Here is a 27,794-nt window from a genome sequence, read left to right as displayed (position 1 = left end):
ATATTTTCGGCGCCTATTTAGGGTCATAGAGGATTTGTTCTTGTCTTCAGTAGTTCCTTGTTTGCAGCCAGGTTGACACCTTTAAACCGTTTAAAACATCCCACAGCCGGAATTTTCCAAATATTTACTTTGGGATAGTTTATCGATGTTTTGTGTTATCTATATTTTCAGCACTTTGTAATCAGACAAAACAATTCTTTTAAGATTTTTTAAGTACAACTGAAGCCACAACTAGGGCATATTCTGAAGGCAATTAGGACGTTTGAAATTTTTGTTACGATTCGGTTGATAACAGATATTTCTAAGCATCTTTTACTTGGTGTTTTCTTTGAGGAAAGGACATTGGACCGAGTAAATTTGACCGTTCCGGTTCAGTGTACTTTGATTCGTGGTGACATCATGGAACAAGCACGGTTCAGCGAAAGGACCTTGTACACCATCTAACTCCACACAAGCGGACCTTTTGGCATCAAAAGGGAAGAGGAAAAGGAAAGGAAATAGGCAAGATAAAAGAGGTGAACATTTTAGAATACACACAAGCAACATTTTGGGTAAGATAAATTTTTCTAATATTGCCATTTTTTTTTTTAACAAATCAGGCAAGTGTACATACGTATACTACAGTTTTAGAAACTGGTCAGTAACTAATTTTTGTTAGCATGGCGGTGCTTCGAGAAACCAGATTTTGTCAAAGATTCCGTTATGAACATTAATGTCATGATTTTGGATTCAGTGAAGCCGGGGTAAATAGAATATATGGTGTACTGAATCGAAAAACGGTGCCATCGAAATACAAGCTCGCCAAAATTACGACATTCTTCCCCATAATCGCAACGCATAATTTCAAAAATTCACGGAGCTTTTACTTTTTGTAGCTAATCTCCTGGGGTTGTAAAGAAACAACAATTTTCCATACTCCTCTTCTAATTCGTTTTTCTATACTTCTTTCATGTTATAAATTGCGCTCCTAAAAGATCACGAACGGCCAAGGTCGGGCCGACCTTCCAGGAGATATTAAAAATATGTTTTGAGACATCATTTTGATCAAAGAAAAATATCGGTTATAGTTATATCAACCTTTTTGGAGGAAAAAGAAACAATGCGACAGCAGAGCGGTCACGCACAAGAACTACATTGAGAATGATGTATCAGTTCAAAGTGAACTACAGTAGCAGTCGCCTGATGGTAAATTGAAGACTTTGCGAGACGGCGAGACCAGCTTTTTTTTTTTCTGCGCCGCCCGACGAAGTCGAGGTCTCCGAGACGGTTTCTTCCAAAAAAAAAAAACCTAGATTCCAAGACGGCGTCACTTAAAAAAAAAATAATGAAACGAAAATAATTAAAATAAAAAAGGCGGGACTCAGTGACTCCCATGAAATATGACTAAAAGGCGTTCAGAGACTTGGAGCTGGCAGAGCGATGAAAATTGAACGCGCGAAGTAACGAGAAGAGACCAAGTCTCCGCCACACCCGAATTATCCTTAGCTCGGATAGTAGTTTTCTTCGCGCCGGGAATATCCACCACCCCCAATAATCGCTAAATAGTTGGTATGCCGTTATGTGTACTGTGCATTTATCAGTTAGTCTTTTCGGGATAACCCTCGAGAAGATGGGAAAGGCATTCGTATAAAAGCTATAAATGTACAGGATTTTTTAAACCGTTTCGAGTCAAAATAAGGTACTTTTTGCGCATTTGTTTTTAATCTAAAATTCGCAATATATAATTTTTTTGCTATTTGGCCTTAAAAGCTAGGGTGGGAAGATGATTGCGGGGTAAAGCTCTGACATGGAGTAAAAATATTTATCCTACATCCGCGAATAGTTTTCTAGAAGCAGAAAACCGGCAAATCTCTAATCAAACGGAAAGTAATGTTTGTTTGATTTGCTAGAATAATTATGATTAAAGTCAGGAAATGACAGGAACTTTTAATTACACGTGACTGTCGCTCGCAGGATGAAATCGAAAATGGACGATGTGGAAATGCCATTGATTAACAAATTAAATCAGTTACGCAATTTGATCGCTCCGGAAAACACGCAACCTGACATGCTCAGTTACAACATCCGGTAGGAGCCCATTACACGCGGGGTATGTAGCCACGTCCAATCGTTTTCACAGATGAAGTCCTCTCTAAGGAGGAGAAGTCTCTAAACTGAAGGGTGCTTGGTGATTAGGCGAACACCTGACACGGTCGCCAGGGAGGTACGAAAGATTAGCGATTGGTGGCTCTTTTGTGTCGGTAAAAAGCACGACGCGCACATTCAAGTGTTCAGTGATATTTTTAAATTTAAAAGGTACTGAAAATTCATTTTAGACGTCCTAGCCGGATTTCCCCAATTCAACAAAAACCGAGAACACTTTGATGGTAGTAAGATTTTATTTCCGCCTATTGTCTCAGAATGTTCTAGAGGTCTCTAAAGAGTTTAGAGAAGCACGGACACAACTTTACTTTGTTACTGTTTTCACGGGAGAGGGGGATACCCCTTGGACGTCTTGGTGGGGGCGGCAGCTCGGCCAAAGCCTGACACTAGTTCAGACCAAAATATGTAATTTTTCGGTTCCATTCTTAGACCTGGCTTTTATTGTTCAAAGGCTGGATAACTTTATCCAGTGGATAAGTCACTATCCGACAGTTTCAATCTGTGCAAATATTTCATTGTATCGTGTACAAGCGAATATGCACACTCTAACCACAGTTAAGATTGGGAGTGTACGAAAAGTTAACCTTGGACAACGTTTAAGTGAAGTATATTTTAGACCCTGAACAGTGCCTTATCCAGCGGATAAAGTTATCCGGCCTTTGAACAGCTGGGGCCTGGATATTAAATTTATAACCATTTTCAGACCTGAATAGAATCTCGAAACTCATTTCTGTAAAATTCATACTCGTTTTCAGACTTTCAAACCAAAATGGTTAAAATCCAGACCCTTTTCCGACAAAACTGGCTCAAAAACCATACCCTTTGGTGCCGCACATAGCTATACAGCTGATATACGCCAGGGAGTACCCGTGGGGTCACGGATGATAACACCGCCTCTTGCAATTGGACACATTCGTGTCAAATCCAACCTGTTGAAATGCGTTAAGTGCACTCATCATCAAGTTCCTTCACCAGTAATGCTAGCAGCAGAGCATAGTTTCCAGTGTAATCACGATTGACCCTCGACGACGTTCCAATGATTTCCTTCTTTGCTTTTCTACCTAACTCTATTAACAAATTTGTTTTCCCAAATTGTTTTTCGGTTCATACGAACACGCAATAATTGCTTCCGCAGAGTATGCATGTTTTTACTTCTTGAAAATTCTTCAACACTTTTGCTCGTACACACCCCGCGCAAACCGGGAAATGTGATTTCGGCAGGCCAGCGTGTTTCCGGCTTCGTTCAGCCTCAATCTTTTATTGTTTAATTGTTATAGGATTTCTTTGGGACGTTATAACGTAACAGTGAGAAGTTTCTAAATAGCCAGGTGATTGGAGGCTGTCTTTAATTTGTTAAGGCGTGACTGTCTGTTTGCGGCAATTTAACACCAGTGATGAATATAGCGGAAGACTCACGAACACGTTAGCTATTCTGCACCCACGGCATTTGTAGTTTAGTCAGTTTCTTCGATAACCACTCCCTATTAACTCCTTCCTCCAACTGCTGAGAATTCCTTGTGGGCTGCGTGTAGTTTCCTGACATGAATGTAGCTGAACACGGCCCAAGACTTGCCATAGTAGGACCAAGACACAAGTGACTGATCAATGATAGTTCTGATGGCTTCGATGGAGAACGAAATTATTATGAAACAATCGGAGAAATTAAGGATAGCCGACCCAATGTTAGAACTGAATCGATGGCTGAGCGTCAAATTTCTTTACAATCGATTAATCACCCATCAGCTACTCATATGATTTTCACTATTAATTAGCTGATTTAAAATAGTTTTTTTTTATGAAAGTCATTAAGGATCGATTAGTAGTGTTTTAAAATTCCCTGTTTTTCCTCATCAAGAAAGGGAACATTTCTGCTTGTGACTTCCATTAGCGTCATACGCAGCAGGTTTAACAGCAGCGGGTTAAACGATAAACTGACGGACTCGTGGAAGACCAGGCCTGAGAAATTCAAACTCAGCAGTCATTGATCCGGTCGTTAGTGAATCCACAACAGATAAACTTTGTGCACGGATAAGGCCTAGGTCAATGCCTGGCCAACAAGAACATTAAAAAACACACACAAAAAAAACTTAAAGCGGTTGTTTCCAGTGTTGCCAGATCGTTTTGTAAACTTTAATTTTAAAGACATATTTGTCAGTAATAGAGTCTGATCTGTTTGGACGATTTAGCTGAATATTCAAGTTGCAGAAAGTTTTAGGGAACAGAACTTCATTCCACGAAGTTATAGCTGACTTTTTTTCGCATTTTTGCCGACATCTTTGCACTTGCTCAAAGAATTAGTTTAATTTGCCAGTGTTACGAAATTTTGAGCGGACATTCTGCTGAAGAAAACTTAGATTTTCTTCACAACTTAATCCGAATTTCTAAGGCGATTAAGGCATTCCTAACAGATATCCACCGACTGATAAACCGTTATGTGCTCCGTCCTGCTAGGTGCCAGCTTACTATGAGACAATGCCACCCATTGAAAATAACATTCATCATATCTCTTAAGACTTTCCATATCAACTGAACTGATCCCGAGTAAAATTTGTCGCATGAAGAGTTGTTATGTTTCCTCGACAGTCAAAGATCCGAATTTCTGGTTTCAGTTCACTGGTGCAGAATTTAAAAAGGCCATAGTCAGGAGGGGTTTTTCTCACGACTTTGTCGGTTTCTTCAATACTATTCTGTAACGTGAAGTATGTTGACCACAAACAGCTAGATAAACAAGGGGTGTATGAAACGTTTTGAAAAAGTGTTATGCAACTAACTTGATTTAAGAAGACTAAAGGGAAGGAAATTTAATTCTCGGATTAGTGGAGAATGCAGATACTCCCAGCGGAGAGAGATTTTTACAATACCGAGGAGAGAAATAAAAACATAATTCAGATAGTTTTAACAAAACAGGAAAGACGTAGAAAATCATTTAATCTTCGGAAAAGGTAAAAACGTACACTCTTACATCGTCATTTCTACAAATATACAAGCTACGATACTACAATAACTACAACATTATATATTAATCTGAATCAATAAAAAGCATTTTTAATTAGGTTGAAAGACAACTGGAAACACACAAACGATCAGTGACGACGCATTAAAAAGAATTAAGTATTTTCAAATGAGGAAATATGAGGGATTCTAGGACTTCCTTAATTCGGTTCTTGTTTTTTTCGAGTTAAATTATTAAGTTTTGGTATGGACATTTACATATTTTAAGGGGAGATTTTTGTTGAATTTGTATGAAAAAATGAGTGATCCAAGGACAAAATTATGAATTAAAGAATATACACACACATCCAGTAGCCCAATCAGAAGTGAAGTCTGGTGTTGGACCGATTAATTATTATGGAGGTTTGTATAATTACGTTTACGGTAAACGGCCGGCAGAAATGATCACGTGACCATTTTTATCCTACATTTGCCGCTAGATGTTCCCAGTTTCTCAGTAAATCGGTATCAGAGGCCAGAATCATTTTCACTTTTCTCATCTATGTTCTCATTTTTTCAAGAAAGCATAAACGCGAATCGTGTGCCTTTTGCCGTAAACGCAATTCTAATTCTCTCTATTAACTTCAAACACCATTAAATCATAAATTTTCTCTATTTCCATAAAATTCCCTGATCCCTCCTATTTTCTCTTCATAAATATTCTAAAAGTTACTAAAATATTCTAAAGACTGATTTAAGTGGCCGTGCTCCATGGTTTTTTAAAAACACTTACGAACAACATTTTTGTATCGCGTAAAACGTGAAATAGATATGAAAGGTTAAATGCTGAAAAGTAACAAAAACATGGCATTCGACTGTATAATCCCGTAAGCCGAGAGAAAAAGCCTAACACTTGACGTATTGTAAGCGGCTTCTACATGTCTAAAAATGTTTATCGGTGATTTAAACCTAAAAAATAGCATATGTACACATTACTATAGTCAGCTTAAGAAACTATTATAACTTATGATCTGTTCATTAATTTTTTTTAAGACGTTTTAAAATAACTCTTGTAAGATTACTGTAAATTAAGCTAATATCACAACAAATGCAAACTGGTACGAACATGCAACCGATCACGAATTGAATTGAACTGAACTGAACGGCTTTATTTAAACAGGGTGGTCCCTTCAGAATTGTTTCGATGATTTTTTTCTCTGTTGCATATGCACACCGATTGATTAGAATGAGCTGCATAGGCTATTCATTTACTTTTTCCTACCCCGAGAAGTGCCCCTCTCCAAACGAAATACGAAACACCCATTTACTTTCTAATGAAAACCAAGAAAATTACTGAATGCTTGATAACTTACAGCTCAATCTTTTCATGGTTTTAGGAATTCTTTCACACACTCCAAAGCTTGAAACAGCTTATGCTACGACGTAACAGCGCTTAAAGAACGTGCTGCTATCATTTGAATAGTTACACTTCAGGACGTTTTTCCCGCAAAACGTCGAGTAGCAACTACTTGTGCAGTGTTAGTAAACAGTTCCACAGGAAAGTACTGCTCAGTAGTTTTGCACTTAAAAAGCTACACAAGATTTCATTTACAAGACGCAAAAGTTAAGCCGTATGACTATGCAACTTCTCTAACACCCTAGAAAAGTGCCCCTTAACAGGATCAAAAGGTCGCTGTAGAAGGGAGCGAGACAGTGTGGCTCAGGCAAAAATGGTTACTTTCTTACAGAAATCCCTTTATTTTCTGGGAAGGACTGTCAGTTCGTTTGTATTTACAATAAAAATGAATTTCCATTATGCTCTTCCCTGTTCTCTCTCTGTAGATGTGATATGGTTTGTTGACAATGAACACCCGATTGAAGAACATCACTTTCCTTGAAGTTGTAATATGCCTGCTGCCGCATCCGCCCAGCGGTATCTTAAAACTTACATGCGTGTTGTTCTCAAAAGGTCGGCAGCTTGGATCATTCAGGTGCATGCGCATGCGTCTTGCGTTAAACCAAGGGTACTGGGCTCGATCCAAAATAATGGTGATAAATTGCGAGCCGCAGTCGATATTTGCTCCTTTGTTGACGATGACCCTATTAGCTGCAGAAAAAATAATTTTAATAACGTAGTTAAGTGAGCAGTGCAACCTTGGTACACTTATTGATCAGTACTTTGGACACAGAATAAGAAAATGACGATTTAGCGATCAAGTGAAGGGAAACCACTCTCAAACGATGGTAGCGATTGCATACGCAATGGACATGCAATGCAATGTGACATCATAATTCTACACAGCCACCATCTTGGATTTCCTGATTTCTCTAACATGTCAGAAAACCGTTCAAATTGATTGACGAGTGTGTTAATATCAAAAAAGGTTATGAGTGTCCAAAGTCAACGTGGGCACTTTGTCCCTATATGTATTTATGTCTGTATATTCTGCAGTGACGTCAGCGTTTAACACGAGACTGTCTCCGTCCCAGGCGGTGCGCGAAACATGACCTCAAAGAAGAATGCCTTGGTATTAGATTGAGCATTTTAACAAAAAGTGCTTCGGAATAGACCATTTCGTTTTGTTGGTATTGAAATGGAAGTAGCTTGCACCTGAGGCTTAAGCGGAAGAATCTTTTCACGTGCAAATGTTTTTTTTTATGTATTTCTCCGCAATAACCTCTTCTGCAGGCTTGGTCCATTCATTACCGAGAATACGAAAATAGTCTATTGGAGTTATAGAATGAGCATCTGTTTGTAATTGTACAAAGTGGTTTTCTGCGATATTGAAACAATATCAAATCTTCTCACCTGGAAGCTTCAAGGTTATTGCATGAGAAACGCTCTTCTTTCGAGCATCGATCGCCCGACAAACATAACGTCCGCCATCTTCCACGCGTGGATTCAACAGAAAGCCCAACGTTCTGCCTTGCGCGTGAGCTATTGTTGCCTTGAGTCTGCTGATTCTGACCTGGATCGGGGGCTCACCTCCTCGGAAAACGCACCTCATCTTGACAGCCATGTTTGGTGGGGAGAATATTGTGTTTGAGCTTGATTCTGATGCGTCAAGAGCAAGTGGTTCTACAAGTTAAAAGATTGACTAAGGAAAACGTAAATTTTCGGAGGAAACGTTTACCTGATACTGACATCTCGGTATTGAAGCAAAGTCTGCTCAAAAATAGGCTACTTACTTATTTATTTATTGTTTGCCAAGAAGGAAGAATACAATGCCATACTATTACAAGGTACACGAAGTTGCATTAAAATAATAAAAGAAATCTAAAAGTGTATCACATTTCAGTAAAAAGTAGTTTGAGAAACATTTTATTGCCCTATGCAAAAATTAGCCAGTACTGAAGGTTACCTATAAATTGCATGCCTGTGTGATCGGCCCTTGTCCATAAAGAGGAGTGAACTCGTCAGCCAAATTCTGAAATGACTGCGTGGTGAATTACAACTAAATCATATATTCGTTGTTGGACAGGTGCGGTTTTCCAATTCAGGAAATCTTTTCAGTCATGAAAGACACATACTTAGTTATCATGTCTTTTCACCACGCCATTCATCGCTATTAATGTTTTGTGTTTATCCCATTCGTTTAGTTGATGTAGGTCATAATTATTACCCTAGGACCTATTGTTTGGTGAGTAGTGAATCCATCCACTTCTGTCAGTCGGCGTACCATTTTTTCCCTTTACTAGTGTGGTGTGCTTGTGTGGTGTGTAGGTTATTGTGTAATAGTGCTTTAGAAGAGTGAAGTTCTACTTTGAGTATCAGCAGTCGTTATATATTCGCAGTCTCGTTGAGATTGGGCGTCGCTTTTCGCGTGAAACGCCCCAGGTACCCACGTGTACTGGAAATCCGTCTCATAGACTTCTTTTAAACACGGAGCGATCCTATAAAAGGGAGGGACACGCCCCCTTGAAGCACTTTGTTGGCTTCCAAACGGATCAGTATAATGGCGGATGCCGTCGGTAACGGTCGAGGAAAAAAGAGAGAATAACTATAGTTTGTAAAATCGAAGGGGGGATCAATTTATCAATAAAAATAAGCTAAACGCTAACTATATATCTTGTAAAACACCAGAAATTAGCGAGATTAACGATAATAACGGAAATAATCAAGTTTCGTCGCCGCAGCCGAAACATCATACGAAACTTACCTCGTAATTCGAAATCCTTCTTCCAAATAGTCCAAATACACAGTAAAAAAAAAAAAAACCATTATAAACTGAAGCCTGCAATGAACTGGACATCTGTATCCCTCCATCTGAGCATATCTATAACCAAAACGAGTCTGTGTTGTCCGCCAAAACTGGCGGGATTTTCAAAATTTGGAAGATGTTTTCTGCTAAAGCCGCTCGAGTCGTCATGTTGGGTTCAAATTCTTCAAACTGTTCTATTCAGAGCAAACAAATTCGTAACCAAATTTACTATCAACAAAACAAAGAAAACCTGAAAAATGGTAAATTGAGGTTCACCTTCAATATCGAGGTAAAAAGTGACGAAAATGATCGATTGAATGCGATAAAAACAAAAATTGCGTTCGTCAAACGACAGCTACATTTGGGGGCAACAGCAGTCAATGCTCAACTAATGGAAGTGTTACTTGATACCTGGCTGAAACACAACGAAACTTCACCGGAAACTCCCAGGAATCAGTTGCATCCTTCAGTGGCCATTCGTCTAGTACCAGACGTTGAAATGGATGACCCAGAGTTGGCATCGATTGCAGAGCTTCCACCGGAGATGTTTCAGGTCAAAACGCAGCTCCACAGCCAGTGCAACGAGAATGATCAGTTGTATCTAGTTAGTGGCTCTGCAATTGACCGCTTGTTTCAATTTCTCACGATGGAGCAAAAGTCAATCTGTCAATGTGGTCACCAATTTGACTACTCCACCTTGAAAACTGAGAGAGTGACGGAGAACAACCACTGTTGCAAAGTGGCAGTGGGATGCATGGCCGACGAAGGACACACCCTGGAGTGGTTTTCCTCGCCAATAATTTCTGGCAAATATTATGCTAACCTCAGGTGAGAGTGAATTCCCATTGTTGTACGAAACACCATAAAATATGTTATTCCACACTCTACATTTGATGTGGTCATATGATGTGGTGCAGCCAGTTCCCTGACTCCTTGAGAGTCACACCCATTGATACCCCCTCCCCCTTCCAATAATCCTGGACACGCCCCTGTAGTTTACACATGAAGGAATTGTTTTCCCTTTCCAGAATGGTCCATGGTTTCACCTCAGCTGGACTTATCGCCTCTCAGTATGAAAGCTTTTGTCGCGGAGCAAATCTTGGCTATTTGAACGAACATTATATAGCAAGTGGTAAATAAAGTTTGTGATAGCTAATTGTTGTGAAACCATTACTGATTCTATTCTAAGAAAGAGGGAAATTCATTTTGTTTATATTTGTAGTGTATATTTTTTTCACAGTTTATGATAAAATGCGATACTGCGAGGTCGTTGAAATGATGGTAGAATATAGCTTTGCAGAGGTGGTAGAGGAGGTGAAGGAGGATGCAGCCTATGCTGTGGATGGGGCAGTAAGAATATCTATTTTTTTTTTCAAATTCTACTTCAGTTATCAATGTTTCAATAGGTAAACCAAATGTCCTTTTCAACATTCAGGGTGTCATGATAGATGCTCGACATGACTCAGTGAGGACTGCGTACCATACTACAGTAACTGCAATTACTATGGCGTAAGTGTTACTTGAAGACAAGTGTTGCATTCAAAACAATTACAGTAACTGTGATTTCTGAAATATCCCTTGTGTATATCACAGGAATCACAAGGTGATAGGGGTAGCTAACTGCTCCCGGGAAGACATCAGAAGCGCGCCCTCTAGGGAGAAGCCCATGACCCTCCAGCTAATTGATAAGCTGACAGGGGAGGAGGGTAAGACTAACATCTCTGTATGGTCTGTAAATGTCATTTGACTGACCAATGACCTCATTGGTTCACTATTTTTACTTATTTGTTTAATTATTAAACCAGATATAAACATCACAGAAGTCAGCCACGATACTGTGGTCGGGATCAAAAATGACCTGAAGAGCCGAGGGATCTCCAATTCATTTGACACATGGCATGGTAAGCACCCCGCCCCCTCCTAAGGGGAATTCAACAGTCATGGATGTGAAAGGAACATGTACACTTGTTTACCACCCAACACTGTCTCTTTTACAGGTGGAAAAAGTGTAAAGAGAGGGATTGCAAAAATAGCAAAAGGACCCCAAAAAACTGAGGGGAAAGTTTGGTTTACAGAATTGTCGGATAAAGGTAAAGTGACAAAACAAAAACACCAAACACATACAAGGTACATCATCATCTTTGATGCTTTAATGAAAAATACTGAATAATGTTTAAATGTTTCAGTGAAAAGTATCAAAACTCACTTTTATTATGCAATGAAGAGCTGCGATGGAGATGCTGATAAGCTAAGGAGCCAGCTTACGAACATCGTGGAACACTACAAGGTAGTCAGAAAACTTGGTCATCAATAAATCATATTATCCATAACACAACTTCATGAATCCACTCTAAACAGCCTACTTTTAGATTACAAGCTACAGCACTTGCTACCTGTGAATGTTTGATTTTATATTATTGGAAAAATTTTATTTTGCCCGTACCCCCTTCCAGCTTGCAGGATAGTTTGGGTCCTGTACTAATTAACTGGTTGCAATATCAATTTAATAATAAATCATATCTATAACAAATACTCGATTGTTTTTTGTTCCCTGCACACCAAAATGTTTGCTAGGTAACTGATGTGCAATCACGTAAGTAGCCAATACAGCTGTCTAATTTGAATAGCCTTTTTTGTAATATTGCATACCAATGCTTAATTTGCACATCAATCAAGTGCACTGAAATGTCTTATTTCAGCTGTTTCTACATTCATGAAATTTTGAGTAAAAATGTTCAAGCAGATTTTATCTCACATCGTATTACGTGATACAATTAATTGGTAATTGGACTTTGTCTTGTACCATTCAGGGTAATCATACTTGTGATTATTTCAAATCATCCTCACGGTATGCGATCAGCCGATTTGATTACTCCCTAAATTGTACTCCACACAGTCCTACTACCATTACTTAGCAGTTGTAATACTAGGGTTGTCTGAAACAACTCTCCCAGGGTAATCACACACATTGTCAGCCAGAATCTCGCTGCAGGACCCAGGAGGATTATGTCCCAACAAAGCGGCTCATAACGAATCCTGATGCAGCCCAGGCACTCCTGAAGGCCATCAAGAACACAAGCATATACAAGCATGCAGAGGACTTTGCTAAGGTACTGTTGTATGCAATTGGACAGAGAAATTGAAAACAAGTCGTATAGTAAGCTGTAATTTTACACTACTCATAGTCTGTTGTTGGTTTATCATTCTAGGACTGATTATTGTTTTGTAATTACAGTTGAGTAGTGTTTCTGTGGGGTGGGTGGGGCATTAATTTTTGTCTTAAATTTGTTTTTTTAGTGCAGAGACACATACTACATTGAGAGTTTCCATAACTGCATGCTGATATATACACCTAAACGGATACACTTCAGTGATAAGGTGTATAACATGAGGGTAAATCTTGGATGCCTTGACTGGGTAAGTTCAATAACACACATGTCACAGTACAGTAAATGAATGGCATGTAATGCCTAATTATAAATTAGGGATTTAAGCCAAAATAAACAAAATTAAATACAAGAATTTCAACTTTGTATATACTATAATATAAACCCTTAATTGTACATTGAACACAGTTTGTCAAAAGCATGGGGCTACAGTGACAAAATCAACAATTGTCTGTGGTATATCTAGGGTGTCAGGACAGGTGCATCAATTGCCACAGACTCAGGATCATAATGGAGTGACAACATGTACCTTCAAATCATAACCACTTTCTTTCTTATTTTTCCTTCATCAACAGAATGAGAATGTTGACAGGGACTGTTATACACAGAAGCACTACCAGAGCATTAAGAGGCCAGACAGAGTTGCACCCTACAGAGTTCTGAAGCCCAAAACGTTTCACTTTAGAGATAACATCTGGGCAACTTTCTTTACATTTAACTGGTGAAGTGAGAAGTGCCATGTTCAACGCAAGCCTCATCGTACAAACGGCTCCTTTAGGAGACACCAAATACATAAAAGTTCTTTGACCTACACTTCTCAATATCTAGTGACTTAATTCTCACATGCTGGTTTTGCTCTTAGTAAAAACCTAATACAAACACTGCTATATGTATCACTTAATAGAGGTGCAATGATCTAGCGCATTAGACTTTGGAAGGATGCAAATTCACCTACTTTATTTCAAACTCATAACATTCCTAGTAAGAATTAAACTGCATTAAAACCCCATTTCACCATTTTCTAGAGCAGATAGAGGAGGCATCATCTAAAATCCTCACTAGTAAAGCAAGCAAAGCATGTAAGTGCACATGAGAGATGCCCCCTGCAAAGAGACACGCTAGTGAGGGCAAAACGAAAAACGAGTTGCAAGCATGTCTCCTTGGGAGGCGAAGTTGGTGTGAACTTGCATGTCTTGACCACTCTAATATCTATATTAGACTGCCAGCTAGTAGTCTATCATTGCTTCACTGATAAAATATAAACCCACTGTATTATATATTTTTTAATTGAAAGGGATTTGCTGAAGTAAAGACATACAAGTTTTAGTTCACTAGTGAAAACAAAAAAGGGAGTAATTTGCCTTGATAATTTAAGGACTGTAGTAACAAAATATTAACTACATTGATGGAACATGGCCCTTATAGGGTACATCAGGAGGGTTAGGCCACCTCTTCCGTACATCATCCACTACACAATTTGGAAGTACCTCTCTAACATCATCAATATAGATGCCAAGCTCAGTCTTCCGCATCACATAGACAGGATTTGACCATAACCCAACCCTTTTTAACATTCGGTAATACTCGCGATAGTCCTTGAACCTTTTGCTGATGTTTGTGTTTCTAGGAGGTCCATGCGCGTTCAAAAATGCAGCCTTTCCATCTACTGTTGTAATGCAAGGCTGCTGTAAGCAAAACCTACAGCAGCCTTCTCCCTCAGTCAGTCCTCCCAGCGAAATATGTGGGATCTCCCTCTCTACGGGAGACAGAACATTTCAAAGAGGAAAATTAACAAAGGAAAGGAAAACTCAACTGTTATACATGGGAAATCTTGATACAAATGTGATCACATCAGAACTAATAGTTCTAGTTCGCAAGCTAACTAACTTTTTGTACCTTTGAAATTAATAACAAGAACCTGTTGAAGACTTTTTATATCCTAGCTCAGTGGTATCCTCAAGAGCTAGCTAATAGACCCATTAGAATACTGTAAAATGTTATGCTTCATAATTTGGTTGTATTTCAAAGACATAGTAAAGTTGAAATAATCCGGCCAATATTTACTGGAGCCTCACACAGTTTTTATAGCATGAAGCGACAAAGAGCATCTAGCTGGGATGCTGTTGACCTCTATCAAAGGGTTTGCTAGTTTCCTTTATGTTCACCTGGGTGCCCAGAGCCACTATTATCTACATCAGCTAAAGCTCGACACAGTTTCCAAAGGTACCGAGAAACTGTTAGTGCAATGTAACATCACTGGAATATGCCCATAACCCACAACATTACTTGTATATGTGTGCAAAATTGGTATACAGACTGTATGTACTACATGCAGGTCTACATGCAAATATCTCTGTTCCAAGTATACCTCGCAGTGACACTATATATTAAATTTGGATCCAACGAAAAACTAGTTACGGAAACTAGTAGAAAAAGGCAGTCGATACCGTATACAAAAAATAATTAAATCTGAACAAGCACATGACAGTATAATTATAGCTGGCATATATTGACTGTAATATAAATTTCACTTTTTCATAAAAGCTTGCTGTAAAAATAAACACATTACCGCTTGTGTATCTATCGATCACGTACGTGAAAACTAACTCTACCAATCCACTGGAAGTGGCAGTAATAAATTCTAAACTTCTATGCACAAGTAAAAAATAAAAACATCTGACCTCATTTCATATGTGATCATTCATAGTTGCATAATTTACTAATTCGAAAAATCACCAAAGATATAAACATAACACGAACTGATGTTGCTCTCATGTATGTTATGGATGAAATGATTATGGCAATGGCTCTAACATCAGTACTAAAATTAGCCAGTACTAAATATATTCTAAGTTTATACAGTAAGCAATAGAGAGGCCGACTTCAAAAAGATTACCAGCTCCGTCGTCTTCAAAGGTGTCGTCTTCCGTGCGATTGCTCGCCGCTGGAGACACTTCACTGAAATCCTCCCCCGTTGCCCGCTCCGTTGACTCTTCAAGACTTCGCTTCCGCGACTTTGTATCTTTTATGATCTTCCCCCCACTGTATGACACAAATGATCGAAGAGATTCCACCTCGGATGCCGGTATCAGAAGAACAACCTATTTCGAGACAGAGTTTACGAACTTTATCTTCTTCACTTCGGAAATATCTCGAAAGGATAAGATTTTACCAGCCGATAAATGAATTTCCGATCTCAAAATAGACGGACAACTTACCTTTCTAAATTCCTCTCCTGTAGCCATATTCGTTAAATTGGTTTCGAACAAAAACAGCTCTCAGGTAATTCAGGCCGACTTCTCGCGTCCGTTCTGAATCGAAGTTGCGGGAACTTGAACGCGCTAAAATTGGACCTTTGGTAATCAACCAATCAGATACGCGCGTTTGCGATTTTTGATTGACAGTCTGAACGGTTCAGCCTGGTCTTATAGGATCGCTCCGTGTTTAAGGCGGGGGTAAACCTGAAAGCCGTTTTCATGCCGATTAAAATCGGTTTCATGGAAATATCTCGTTCACGTTTCAAGCAATCCAAAATCTCTCTGCTTAAAACGGAAACCAATGTTATTGGGTGTTTTGTGAATTTTTAGGTGAATTTTGGGTATATTTGGGAGGAGATAGTTTTTCTTGAAGGATTGGTAAAATTAAGAGAAATAAGAAATATTGAAGATTTAGTGAGGTTTTAAAATTAGAATTTGTAGTTAATAATTAATAGACGGATACCCAGTTAGTCCACTAGAAACCTGGGGTGCTCTTGCGTGGGTATCAACTGTCTGTTAGTGTTTTAAAAATCATTTTCTTTCTTTTATCCCTTCTTCAAACCTCTAAAAATCCCATTCAAATCCACGTTTACCCCCACCTTAAGTGAAAAAAAGAGTACTAAAAAATTGCTTGTTTTTTTGTCTGCTTATATGTCTGCTTGTTTGTCTGCTTTTATGATATTCCACAATACTGAGTATAAAATATCTTAACCTAAGAGGCCCTTATAAATCACATTTTTACACATAATCAATTTTTGTCTTTACCACTATTATGCTTTACTTACCAATAGCCTTCAGCATTGTTCTCCAAGGCAACCGAGTCATTTCATAAGCGCAGACAAAAGGAAAGTGAATTTGGGGCAAATATGTGATACTGAATCCACGAGGACGCTTGGCTTTGGCGATGAAAATGTTACGAAACTTCAGCACGAACTTATTCTTACGCAGTACTGTAGTGCCGCACCCAGTGAGCGGAACCTGCATCCTAACGAATGCATCTGTGACGTCATACTCGGTGCAATTTGATTGGATAAGGCTCATGTGGAGGAGGCTTGGGTCGAGCCATGGGTACACCAGTCTGCTTAAAGTGACTTCCATGAAATGATGTTTACATTCCACTGTTAGTCCATCTGATGTCATGTCACGTGGTCCTAAAATGGAGCAAAATTCGTACTTTAACGTAGCAGCGCTAAAATCGAGATCGGAAAGGAAATGTTTCGTCTTTACTTTGTACCAGTAAATTAAATCCACATACAATTATTGTGTTTGAAGAGTTTGAAATATCAGTTGCATACAACACTCATAGGTTTTGTCAAACGCGCGCAGTTCAAAACCAACAATCTTGGATACTTGTTTGAGGAAGAACTAAGTATGTACAGGCAAGTAAAAGCGACCCCGACGGAAAATTTGGATGGGTAAGACGGACTGGAAATTTGGCAGTCTAAGAACTGAGAGCAACTGAGGTGTCGGTCGGTTACGAGTTTAAGGTTCAGAAAACATGCCAACACTTTTCCTCTGGTCCTTTATGTCCTTTATGTTTTCTTCCTTCATGTTGTCTTACCAAACTTACGCGGAAAAGCATTATTTTGCTACTAATTTGGATTACTGATTCAGCTTTAATTTATTTATAAAAAGCATAATTACCGGGGGATGAACTGGGGAAAGCCTTCAGTTTTAAAACTTCCACTTATTTTTATGATTCCTCTCAATTGTTTTAATCTCCATATCATTTAGCCTGTGCAATACTTTTGGATGCAAACGGATTTTCTAATTCTTGTTTATCTCTCTTGTTACACTGAGTTTATTTACTACAATATGACAAAAACTGTCTAACCGGCCTTTTGAAGAGTAATTCTTTGTTTGACTCTGTTTCCTTTGGCGTCCGCTGCTATACACTCGTATGAACCAAATGCTGCTCTCTGACCGGTCTTTATCGAGCCGTACAAAACCTTTCCTTTTACCACTACCCCCTCAGTAAGCCTTCTTCCTCCTTTGGATAACGTGATGGTGATAGGAGGGACTCCTCCCTTGAATGCACAAACCAATCTCACTCCAAACCCTTTGAAAGATTTAACAATCATTGGTGTACTCTTACGCTTGTCGGAGGCGAACGGCTCTACAACGAAAAAGAAAAAGAATTAATAAATAAAACAAAAATTAAAACAGTAAAACTCCCAATATTGTACGGATTACAGTAAGAATTGTTTTCCTTATTTTCTGGGTGATTATGTCATGAACCAGCAATCGTTATATGCCAATCTCGTGCCCAGATCCTCTCCTGGTGACCAACAGAGCCTCAGGGCTCTGGGTTAGAGATTGTCGTTGTGCCCAACCTGTCAATTTCTATCTGTTGGTTATTGCAATGCAGCAATTAATTCTGTAATATCAGCTGCACGTGGTTAATAAATACAGTTTTGTGGTCAAAATCCACTTAAATGCTCCGGTTTAGCTCTGATTTTTTTAAAGCCCAATGGCCCGGATTCCTAAATAGCGGATCCAGAAGGGCCTTTATGGGGTTAGAGAGGAGGGTGGGGTGGGGTGGGGGGAGGAGGGTCACAGACTGTGGTACACCAGAATTTTTTATTGCAATGGCATTGCATCTTCTTCTCAAATACTAGCTTCAGCTCTGAATTAACCTCATCATTACGAATCTTAACCTTTGTAGGTGAGATATATTGTCACTTTCACTTTAATTACCTAGTGGATAGTTCAGTGTATCCTCAATTAGTTCAGAAGAAATTGAAGCCCTCTTCTTGTGATTAAACTGGCACTGAAACGGAAAAAATACATCCGGGACTCTAGTGATAAGTATCCCGGATGGGGCCTTTACAAAGGCCATTAAGATGTTGCGATAGGTGATGCCATAAGATGAGTTATATGCCACGGTTTTACAATCCCCGTATGTAGTTTTCACGATTATATGCGTGAAGTTCACGTGATAAGGTCGACAGCGGTTGTCAACGAGATGCATGTCAAAGTGCTTTGGTTGTAACCAAGGATACGTCAAGCGATTAAGCGTCAGCTGCATTTCATGGGGTGTGCACGTGACCGTTTTGCCATCAGTTGATATGTTTGATGGATCTATAGAAAATAAAATAATCAAACAAATTGACTCGCAAATAGGTCTGCATAAAATAAAGAATTAAGAAAGAAAATAGCATCGGATAAAGTGATGTATGGTCAAAGGTGTGATAGTCATTGCGAGCTGTCATTGAATATCCTCATATTTATTTTAGTATTTTATTTTTAGTAACTTTGCGTCTCAGCACTGCAATACAAAAATATACTTCTCGATGACTACAATTTTAGAAAAGAAAGAGAAGAAGGCTGGCCTTTTAGGAGGGCTAACTGTGAACTATGAATATTACGGACAAAATCTGACATTGTGACAATTAACGACAATAAAATAACAATAGAGTTGATGTTCGCGGGCGTAAATATGTTTTTGGCCCGACTCAAGCTCATTTTATGAGTTCTGAGAGCCAAAAACATATTTACGCCCAAGAACATCAACTCTGATACAAGTATAATAATTTCAGAGGGAATTCAGAAAAGGAATCAAAGACAGCATACGCGTAAGCGTATCGGTATAAAAACTTTCATTGCACATAAGCTTAAAACTTAACAGAACAACGCAAAATTTGTCAAAACAACCTTTGCTCCTCAATTTCAAAAAGGAAAATTTCAGAATTCTGTAAACATCGAAGAAATAGTCAGATTATGTGTTATAGTTCATTTTGGAATCAAGACAGTTTGACATAATTGCCTGAACTGAGGGGCTTCGAACGACGAAGAAAAACTTACATTCACTTCGCCGCCGGTCGCGGAGCTACTACATGCATTATTTCCACCAACGGCTTCATTTAAAGAAAACGGACGACTAAGAATGTCAGAACAATAGCGTTTCTTTGATTGAGAGCTATCCGAGCAAGAAAATGGCGCGAACAGTTGAATGGTTTCCAGGCCTGATTGGCTAGCTACGTTATTTTCTTCTTTCTTATTGGCTCATAGCAGCGAGCTGAAATATATTTTAGCCCGCTGTGTTCTCCATTTTAGCCTGCAAAATACGCCGCAATGCCCAAAGAAATTACTATAATTGTAAGTTGAATTGACTCACCAATTTTCCTTACGTTCATGTTGTGCCTGAATTTCACGTTGTTCACATCTTCAGCAATGCAGGTGTACAAACCAAACTCATCATTTTTCCGTCCAACAGCGATCCTGACTGTTTGGGTGCCATTTTCTTGGTTTGCAATAATTTTACCTTCACGAGAAATCACAACGCGTACCGGAGGGACGCCATATTTAAACGTACACCTCAGCTCAACAGGTAGTCCAAAATAAGTTGTGACTTGCTCGGGGCTTGAATGGAGTTTATCCAATTGTAGAGCTCCTGTGAAAATAGTATTTTTCAATTTTTTCGTTTTTTTTATTGGGGGGGGGGGGGGGTATTTAAACTATTTTTTATTTAATGAATTAGTCACTGAGGATATTATACAATAGAAATATAATAAAAATACAGGCTGTGACGGGGGAAAGAAACAGAACTTGCGTCCATATTGACCCCCTACTACAAGAAAAAGCTACAATCGTAAGTAAATAAACAATCTGATAAGAAAATAAAAGATTATGTCGCAAGTTGTAATTTTTTGAGGAGCCTGTAGCTCCTATAAGCCCCAATGGTTTCTCTCTGGGCATCCTCGCCATATGTTTCTCTCTCTTTTGTTATTCATTTATCTTTTATATTTTAATATATATCTTGTAACGATGTGCAAGAATAATGGAAAAAAAATAAACTGAAATTGAAACTGAATCGCAAGCACCATGCACTCTACCTCGGAGGACTATACGATACAAGCTTAGATAAGTAGACACTAATGGAACCTCCTAGCTAGGTGAATTTGAAGGCATACTAAAAGAACTTCACCGTTGATAAGAAATTATATGCTTTATTACACCCATTTTGAAATCACTGGTGATCCTTGCAATCTTATTGGCTCTCAACAGTGCAATTTATTCCCAAATTGCACCATTTTTTGCTCTAAATCGCATCCTTCCTTTAGCCCATCAAAATCGAAATGAAGTAACAAAAATAGAATATTAATATTGACAATGATACCTGTGATTTCAAAATAGGTGTAATAAAGTTGTAATTGAACTTTGCGTCGTGCAATTTTGGTCTGAAATCATACTTGTGATTTCAAATCAAACTCGCGCTGCGCGCTCGTTCAATTTTGAAATCACGCGTATAATTTCAGACCAAATTACACTCCACTCAGTTCAATTACAATTATTAATTTGCATTGAACGAGAGATGTATGTATAAACGGGTTTACGAAACTTTTGAATGTAGAAGACCACACGACGCACAAATAAACCGTTCCGGAACGCACAGCGAGCTGCATTGATGAAAAGTAAATTGAGACGATTACGAAACTTTTCGTCGCCGCATGTCTTCATTGTCCTGTAGTAGAAATGCACTTGCGAGCCGTCACTTTACGTGTAAATAAACCAAACTGATTGCAGGGCTGACACTACAGCGAAGGACAATTTTCAGGTTAGGTCAATATTTCAACTAGTACTACTAGTCTTCTGGCTCTGAAGAGGCTAGTCGCAGTAGTTGAAATATTGGCCCATATAAAATTGCCCTTTGCTGTACTGTCAGCCCTGCAGTCAGCTCAGTTTATAAAAGGGTTGTTTGCATTAGTAATGAATTCTATGTGGTGTCAATTAATTAAGTAACTGAGGGTGAGCTAAACACACACTCTTAAAACATTTTGTCCTTCACAGTATTTAGCATAAATACCTGCTATGAGAGAGATTTTCTTTCTGGCATAGGTACATCGAAAACCAATTTCTACATCCGGGATAAACGACACCAGTTGACCTGCCATTATCTCTTCTCTCATCTTTAACGAGTTAGTAAAGATCACGTTATCTTGAGTGAGTTCCAACTTTGTGCCGCAGCCGTAAAGTGGTGTTCTCAGGAAGACATGCGTACTGTTAACGAAGAAGGGCTTGCAGTGTTTATCGATCAGGTGTATAGCAAGTTTCGTTTGCAAGTTTCGCCAGAGGCTGGGGTTGAGTTTTACGTGAAGTTGCATGAAGTCCTTTGCACATATCACACGACTGTTGATGAAAAGTGGCCCTGCCGAGAGAGATTAATAAAGAACACTTCTATTTCATCACTCTCCTCCCTTGGCCACTTGAGTTTTGAACATTTTATGACATCATTTTATCGTCTATTTAACAATTATTCAACGAGCGCGCGTTGGATATGAAATGATAGATAGCCAACGAGGCGCTGGCTATAATCATCTCATATCCAACAAGGACGAGTGGAATAATTGTCATATTAGAAACAATCAATAAATATTGTTAGATCTTGCTGGTCTCGCTTAGCAAGAGCAACCAGAAGACTATTTCAATGGTTGCTATTCCTCGGGCATAGTATAATGGCTCATATACCATGGCCGTTTAGCCGATCAAATCCCTGGAATTGCATTATACAATGATCCAGTTTTTAATAAAAGGGTATAGATCATAGAAAACTGCCGTGGATTTGTTGAATGGTTCGTAGGTTAATTTCGGAGTACTGATCAGATTCTGGGCGCTGAACTTGCTAGCTATATTCTACCGGGATCACCTCTGAGGTCGAAAACTAAACTTTAATTCCAAACTATTCAGGCACTCAAAGATGGAGAACACTCAAAGAAAGTTAAGAATGGGGAGATTCTGGGGAAAGAAGTAAGCGTATGCGCATGAGCAGTATTACAAACATCAGGGGAAGAATGTCTAGCTACTGTAGTTCCCAGTATAGTTTCTCTGCTTTCCCTGCGCATGCGCGCCCAGTAAATATTTCGGTTTATGTTGTGTGCCAATCAATCTCGTTCCCAGAGCCCGCGTTGCCCTTATCCAGCGGCGTTCTTGGTGCTGACCAAAAGAAAAGCGGGCCCTGGGAACGAGATTGTGTGCGAATAGTCCAAAGGAAACGTGCGCGGTGGGAAAAATATGACGCAATTTTTTTTCTATGTGGAATACCCAAAACAGACTCACAGACTAGGTAAAACTAGCTAAAACATCCCCCTACTGACAAGCTTTGTCGTTTACCGGTTTCTTTTCCAGAATGACTTCAATGAAATCACTTAACGCTTGACACGAAATCACTTAGAAGAGTTTTTTGTCGTATAATTTTCACACAATGCTACCAGCGAGCTGCAGTTAATAATAATAAAATTTACAGGAGTATTATGGGTAGCATAGACCGACAGAGCATAAGTTATGATAACAAATAAAACGTTACTCTGGTTAAAAATATATATATATTAAATTTATTTCAAGGGTTTTTTAACACTTAATTTTATATATACATATATTTTTAACCAGTATAACGTTTGTTATCATGAATCCGCCTGGTTATAATTATACGTCCATTTTTAAGAAGCATAAGTTATGTTAGTAAAACTATACGGTGAAGATAAGGTTAAGTCATCATGACCTTCGTATTGTATTTCTGAGCACGGAATGGAAACTCTTATCAAAATTCCTTTACTCGTTAAAGCGGAGTGTTAACCATGAAAACAGAGAATACGTTTGAGGGTACAACTACAGCTTTAAAAGACTTCTTAGCCGGAGCTTCAAGCTTCCACGTCACTTAGCGCCATCATCAAGTCAGTGAGTTTCCAATTAAAAAAGAAAAAGCAGCGGGTTAAACAAACATAAAACTTATTATACTTTTCTTCAAACCTGCTGTGCGAGTTCATCGTACTTGACGGCTAATAATTATCTTTTTGATTTATTACTATCTTTACTAAAATCTTTTACTTTACGCTAACAAAATAGAATTCCAAGGGAAGCGTATAACTTATTCTGCGTCGTCACAGGCATATCGTATCGAAACATGTTCAACGAAGTAAAAAAAATACCTGGAAAACTTTAAGAACCTACAAACAGTAACCTACTAATGACCGGTATAAATAATCAGTCAGGAATGCTGGACGTGCTATTATAGAAATAGATATCAGGACTGTCAGGTTTTTTCTAATTGTCTCTAAAACAATTCTATCAGCACACGAAGCACTTATCATGAGGAATATAGACTGGCCATCGAATAAAGACCTGAAGGGGAGGGTGGTGGGGAAGAGATTGAGTGTTTGATTTTGACCTCAAATGCTTCAAGGGACGGGTCAGTTAGGTTAGATTAGGTGAGGAAGGGAGGAGAGGGAAGGGTGGGGGATGTTCGCCGGTGGTTCTGTAGCTAAAAAATGTCGTGTTTTATAAAATGCTTAAAACTATGTGAAGGGGTTGTGGAAATTGCTGAGCAAGGATTTTGGATGTTAACATTGTGTGCTAGATGTTAATTTAAGACTGTCAGAAGTTCCACAACAGCCGAAAAACCTTAATGACGCAATCAAGTTGCAAGCAACCAAACTACGCTTGATAGAAATTAGGCAAAATGAGGCAAACTGGAAAAAGACATACCTTTTGTTTCTTCCAGAAAGGAAGCTCCATAACTGAATAGTACAGAGGCATAAAGGAGCAACTTACAAAAAAGCATGCTGAACTCGGATGGAAAACGTGCGGGCTTTAGTTCAGTTGTTCTTCAATGGTTACAGTCAGCCGTCAAAGGTACGTCATACGAACTGAACAATCTTGGTTTAAATCCAACTATTATTGGAGTATTTATAGATCCATATAAGATTTCGTGTTGATGAAAGGAAATCAAACTGAAAATCTTATTGTCCTTAGAAAAACAACACTCATGTGCGTGAAATAAAATGACTCGTTGAGATACATTCAATTAAACGTTAACCCCGACTCGTTATACAAGATATCTTTTTTTAAGCTAGTAAACAAGTTTTGCCTGTAGTTCTTCACTATTTATGCTTCGGTTGCCACCATTGTAATAGATCTACACTTTAGTCCCGGAGCGTCGTTAGTACGTTCCGGATTATCTTCTGCGGTACTCAAATTCGTATGTTCACGGCATGGCTGTATGCCGGCCTGCATGCCTAAAGATTGATTGATGTCCAAGAATTTTTTTTTTTAACTTTCGAGTCTGCATGTGCTCGATACAATTATTCTACAATATCGTTTTGTGTTTGAACTCATAGACAATAATTGCAATATGCTCAAAACACTGCAGGATAAAATGAAAACGGGAAAAGTGAAACGCAAGGGGGAAAGCGGTGAACTGAAAACCTAGTGTCTTGTGGTCAGGGTGTTATCCATCATGCTTTAAATACAGAACTAAGGTGATTTCGAAAAAGAAAAAAGGATCTGTAATGAAATTTTCCTTGAAACCTTGCACTAGTTTGTTCACGTCTAATCCATCATGAAAATGCTAAAAGAAAAGGTTGTGGTCACCGTGTATCAGTGTTTTCACGTTTAAAGGCCTGTCGTGTATAACCATATTGCTAGCTTGTGACAGCAATACTAAAACAATCCAAGCTTTGAGAGAGAAGCATCCACTACTTCCAGAAAGTTCGTTGTTCCTGGGAGTGAAATATTAGACGTAAGTATTGTTCTTATAAATAGCACTGAGCATTCTTCATTGAAGATTACTTAGTATCTGTAATGGCCTATAATACTCACCTTCCAATGGAAGCACTGCTGAAAATACCGTTTCTCAAAACTAGGGAATATGCTTTAATAGTTCTATGGCCACGGTTGATGCATCCAGGAAAAACAGTGATGCTCGCGTACCTCGGATTGCTAGTTATGAAACGGTAAGAGTTTTGAACTGCGCCTTAAAACCCCAGGGTGTGTAAAACCCAAGATCTCCCAAGATTTTTGCTCCCTCCTGATGAGACATGGTCCATAGAGGATATCAAGACCGTATGCATGAGCAGTAGACCACTCACGGCCGGCTCCGCTTTTCACCCTTTTTGTATTGCATTCCATGCAAAGCCACAGGACACCCACGCATGGATTTCTCTTACCTGTCTCAAGGACAGGAGATCGTAGGCTCGCCTCGCCCGCGACTTCTGACTCTGATGATATTTTAACTGTCACTACTCTAAATCTACAGAGTTGTAAGACCTCCCAACCCCTTCCCCCTCCCCCGTTTTCTTACATAGCTTGCTAGGCATTCATACGTAGAATCTCAAACGCTATGACTGGCTTCAGTGAGACACCCATTGACAGAGTTGCCAAATGCATGTGTATGTATGTAGTGTCCTGCGATACACTGCGGCACGCGTTTACTCTCGTTTGGCTGTGAAGATTCATGGGTCTGAGACCCTAATTTAGGGACCAATGTCTCGAGTCCTGCGTGACGAGGGCTGCATCGCCAAAAATTGCAGCATGACTTGTACTTAAGAGGCAACAACCTCGTTAGATACCGCACAATCCGCCGTACGGGTTAAGATAGCGGATGTACATTTTACCATAATACCTTGCGAACATAACAGAGCCAATACCAAAAATTCCATTTTTTTTTGCAGAAATGCGTGTTTGTACTAAGGATTCTACCTAAATTTGAATGAATTGGAAGACGTTTTAAGAAGGGATAGAAGAAAGAAAATGATTTTTGGAACACCAACAGACAGTTGATACCCACGCAAGAGCACCGCAGGTTGCCAGTGGAGACAGTGGACTAACTTGGTGTCCGTCTATTAATTATTAACTACAAATTCTAATTTTAAAACTTCACTAAATCTTTAATATTCCTTATTTCTCTTAATTTTACCAATCCTTCTAGAAAAGCTATCTCCTCCCAAATATAGCCAAAAATCACCCAAAAATTCACAAAACACGCCACAATACAGATTCACGGGATGAGTGTAAAGTTTTTGGATTGCTTGAAACGTGAATGAGATATTTAAGCCATGTCAAGTGGCGGAAATATGGTGTTTAGGTAAAATCCCCCCTTAATGTACTTACGGAAAAATTTCTGACGGAGTCAGCCATCCAGCCATTAAAATCGCATAAAAATCGCCTACATACGTTATTCAATATATTTTAAAATTGATTAATTGCAAAGGACGATCTTGCGGTTGACCCATTGTTCAGATCTCTAATCTATCTTCACTCATTACGTATACGCACGCGATTTTCCTTAATTGACTTCGCCGGTACACCAACCCGTATTGGGGCAGTTCTGTGCTCAGAAAACAAATTTGAGAGGACACGACGATGAGAATGTCATTTTCTTTCCTGTCTCAAGCGCCGTTCCCGCCAATTAGGTTCCTGGATAGTTTAGCCTCATCATGGTACTAAAGAGTTGGAATAATCGCGAGGAAGTCTGTATTTGTTTCGTAAGCGGCGTATTTTTCAGCAACGGGGGAAAGAGGTGGGGGGGGGGGGGGGGGGGTGAGGGGCAAGAAAGAATAAGGGTCCCCTTTCTTAGGCCCAGTTCAGACGCTGAACTTTTCATGAGCCGGACTTAATTCAAATTAAGGTCGGCCCAAATCACGAAAATCCCGCCTTTTGAGTCAGACGCCGAACTTAATTTACTTGAAGCAAAACCAATCGAAATGTTAGCGTTTTATTATTATTATTATTATTATTATTATTATTATTATTATTATTATTATTATTATTATTATTATTATTATTATTATTATTATTATTATTATCATCACTACTATTATTATTATTCATTTTTTTAATTTGAAATACGTTATAATAATTTATGCATTAGGTTCGGCTCATGAAAAGTTCGACATCTGAATCAAAGCCGTTCCAAAGCCGAAATTCCCGGCTGAGCCAGACGGGAAGAACGGCTGAGCCGTTCCAAATTGAAACAGCCGTTCTCAACTGATTCAGACGCAGAACGTTTCATGTACTTAATTCGAGTTATTAGGTTCGGCTCATGAAAAGTTCGGCGTCTGAACCGGGCCTTAGCTTCCCTCACTTTTTCTCGCCCATCCCCTCCCCCCTCCCCGTTTCATCCACCACGCAGGCAACGACGTTTTGGTTGGCGTTGCCATAAATCTTTGCAGGCAAATCGTAAGCATAAACATGTGCTACTGTCACGAAGCCGGAAATCTTGTGAGATCTTCTTTCAATTCTTTCTATCAATCATACAATGAGAGGTCAGTAGTCCGAGTGTTTTTTTTTATAAATTTGCCCAGGTGGGTCCCATACTGAGA

General features: G+C 39.0%; 2 protein-coding genes and 1 long non-coding RNA gene across 3 annotated transcripts; 2 read left to right on the top strand and 1 right to left on the bottom strand.

The window, feature by feature from the left end:
• Positions 1-39: 39 nt before the first annotated feature.
• LOC146456604 (uncharacterized) lies at positions 40-26,949 on the top strand. Its single transcript, XR_014858821.1, has 3 exons — positions 40-551; positions 24,197-24,327; positions 26,145-26,949. It is a non-coding gene; the product is annotated as an uncharacterized LOC146456604 (long non-coding RNA).
• Positions 5,033-24,482, bottom strand: LOC146456605 (uncharacterized). Its single transcript, XM_085093161.1, has 8 exons — positions 24,181-24,482; positions 21,506-21,847; positions 19,817-20,092; positions 18,397-18,780; positions 17,534-17,815; positions 16,485-16,850; positions 7,883-8,152; positions 5,033-7,180 (listed from the first exon to the last, which is right to left on the bottom strand). The coding sequence occupies exons 1-8, from the start codon at positions 24,254-24,256 to the stop codon at positions 6,816-6,818; spliced, it is 2,361 nt and encodes a 786-aa protein (XP_084949287.1). The 5' UTR covers positions 24,257-24,482; the 3' UTR covers positions 5,033-6,815.
• Positions 8,957-14,635, top strand: LOC146456606 (uncharacterized). Its single transcript, XM_085092824.1, has 9 exons — positions 8,957-10,625; positions 10,711-10,784; positions 10,869-10,981; positions 11,081-11,176; positions 11,273-11,365; positions 11,462-11,562; positions 12,230-12,385; positions 12,573-12,692; positions 13,018-14,635. The coding sequence occupies exons 1-9, from the start codon at positions 10,527-10,529 to the stop codon at positions 13,165-13,167; spliced, it is 1,002 nt and encodes a 333-aa protein (XP_084948950.1). The 5' UTR covers positions 8,957-10,526; the 3' UTR covers positions 13,168-14,635.
• Positions 26,950-27,794: the final 845 nt, after the last annotated feature.

The sequence above is a fragment of the Pavona decussata genome, unplaced genomic scaffold, assembly GCF_977016875.1.
Source record: "Pavona decussata unplaced genomic scaffold, jaPavDecu1.1 SCAFFOLD_254, whole genome shotgun sequence".
Taxonomy (NCBI): domain Eukaryota; kingdom Metazoa; phylum Cnidaria; class Anthozoa; order Scleractinia; family Agariciidae; genus Pavona; species Pavona decussata.
This window is presented reverse-complemented; position numbering and strand designations above follow the sequence as displayed.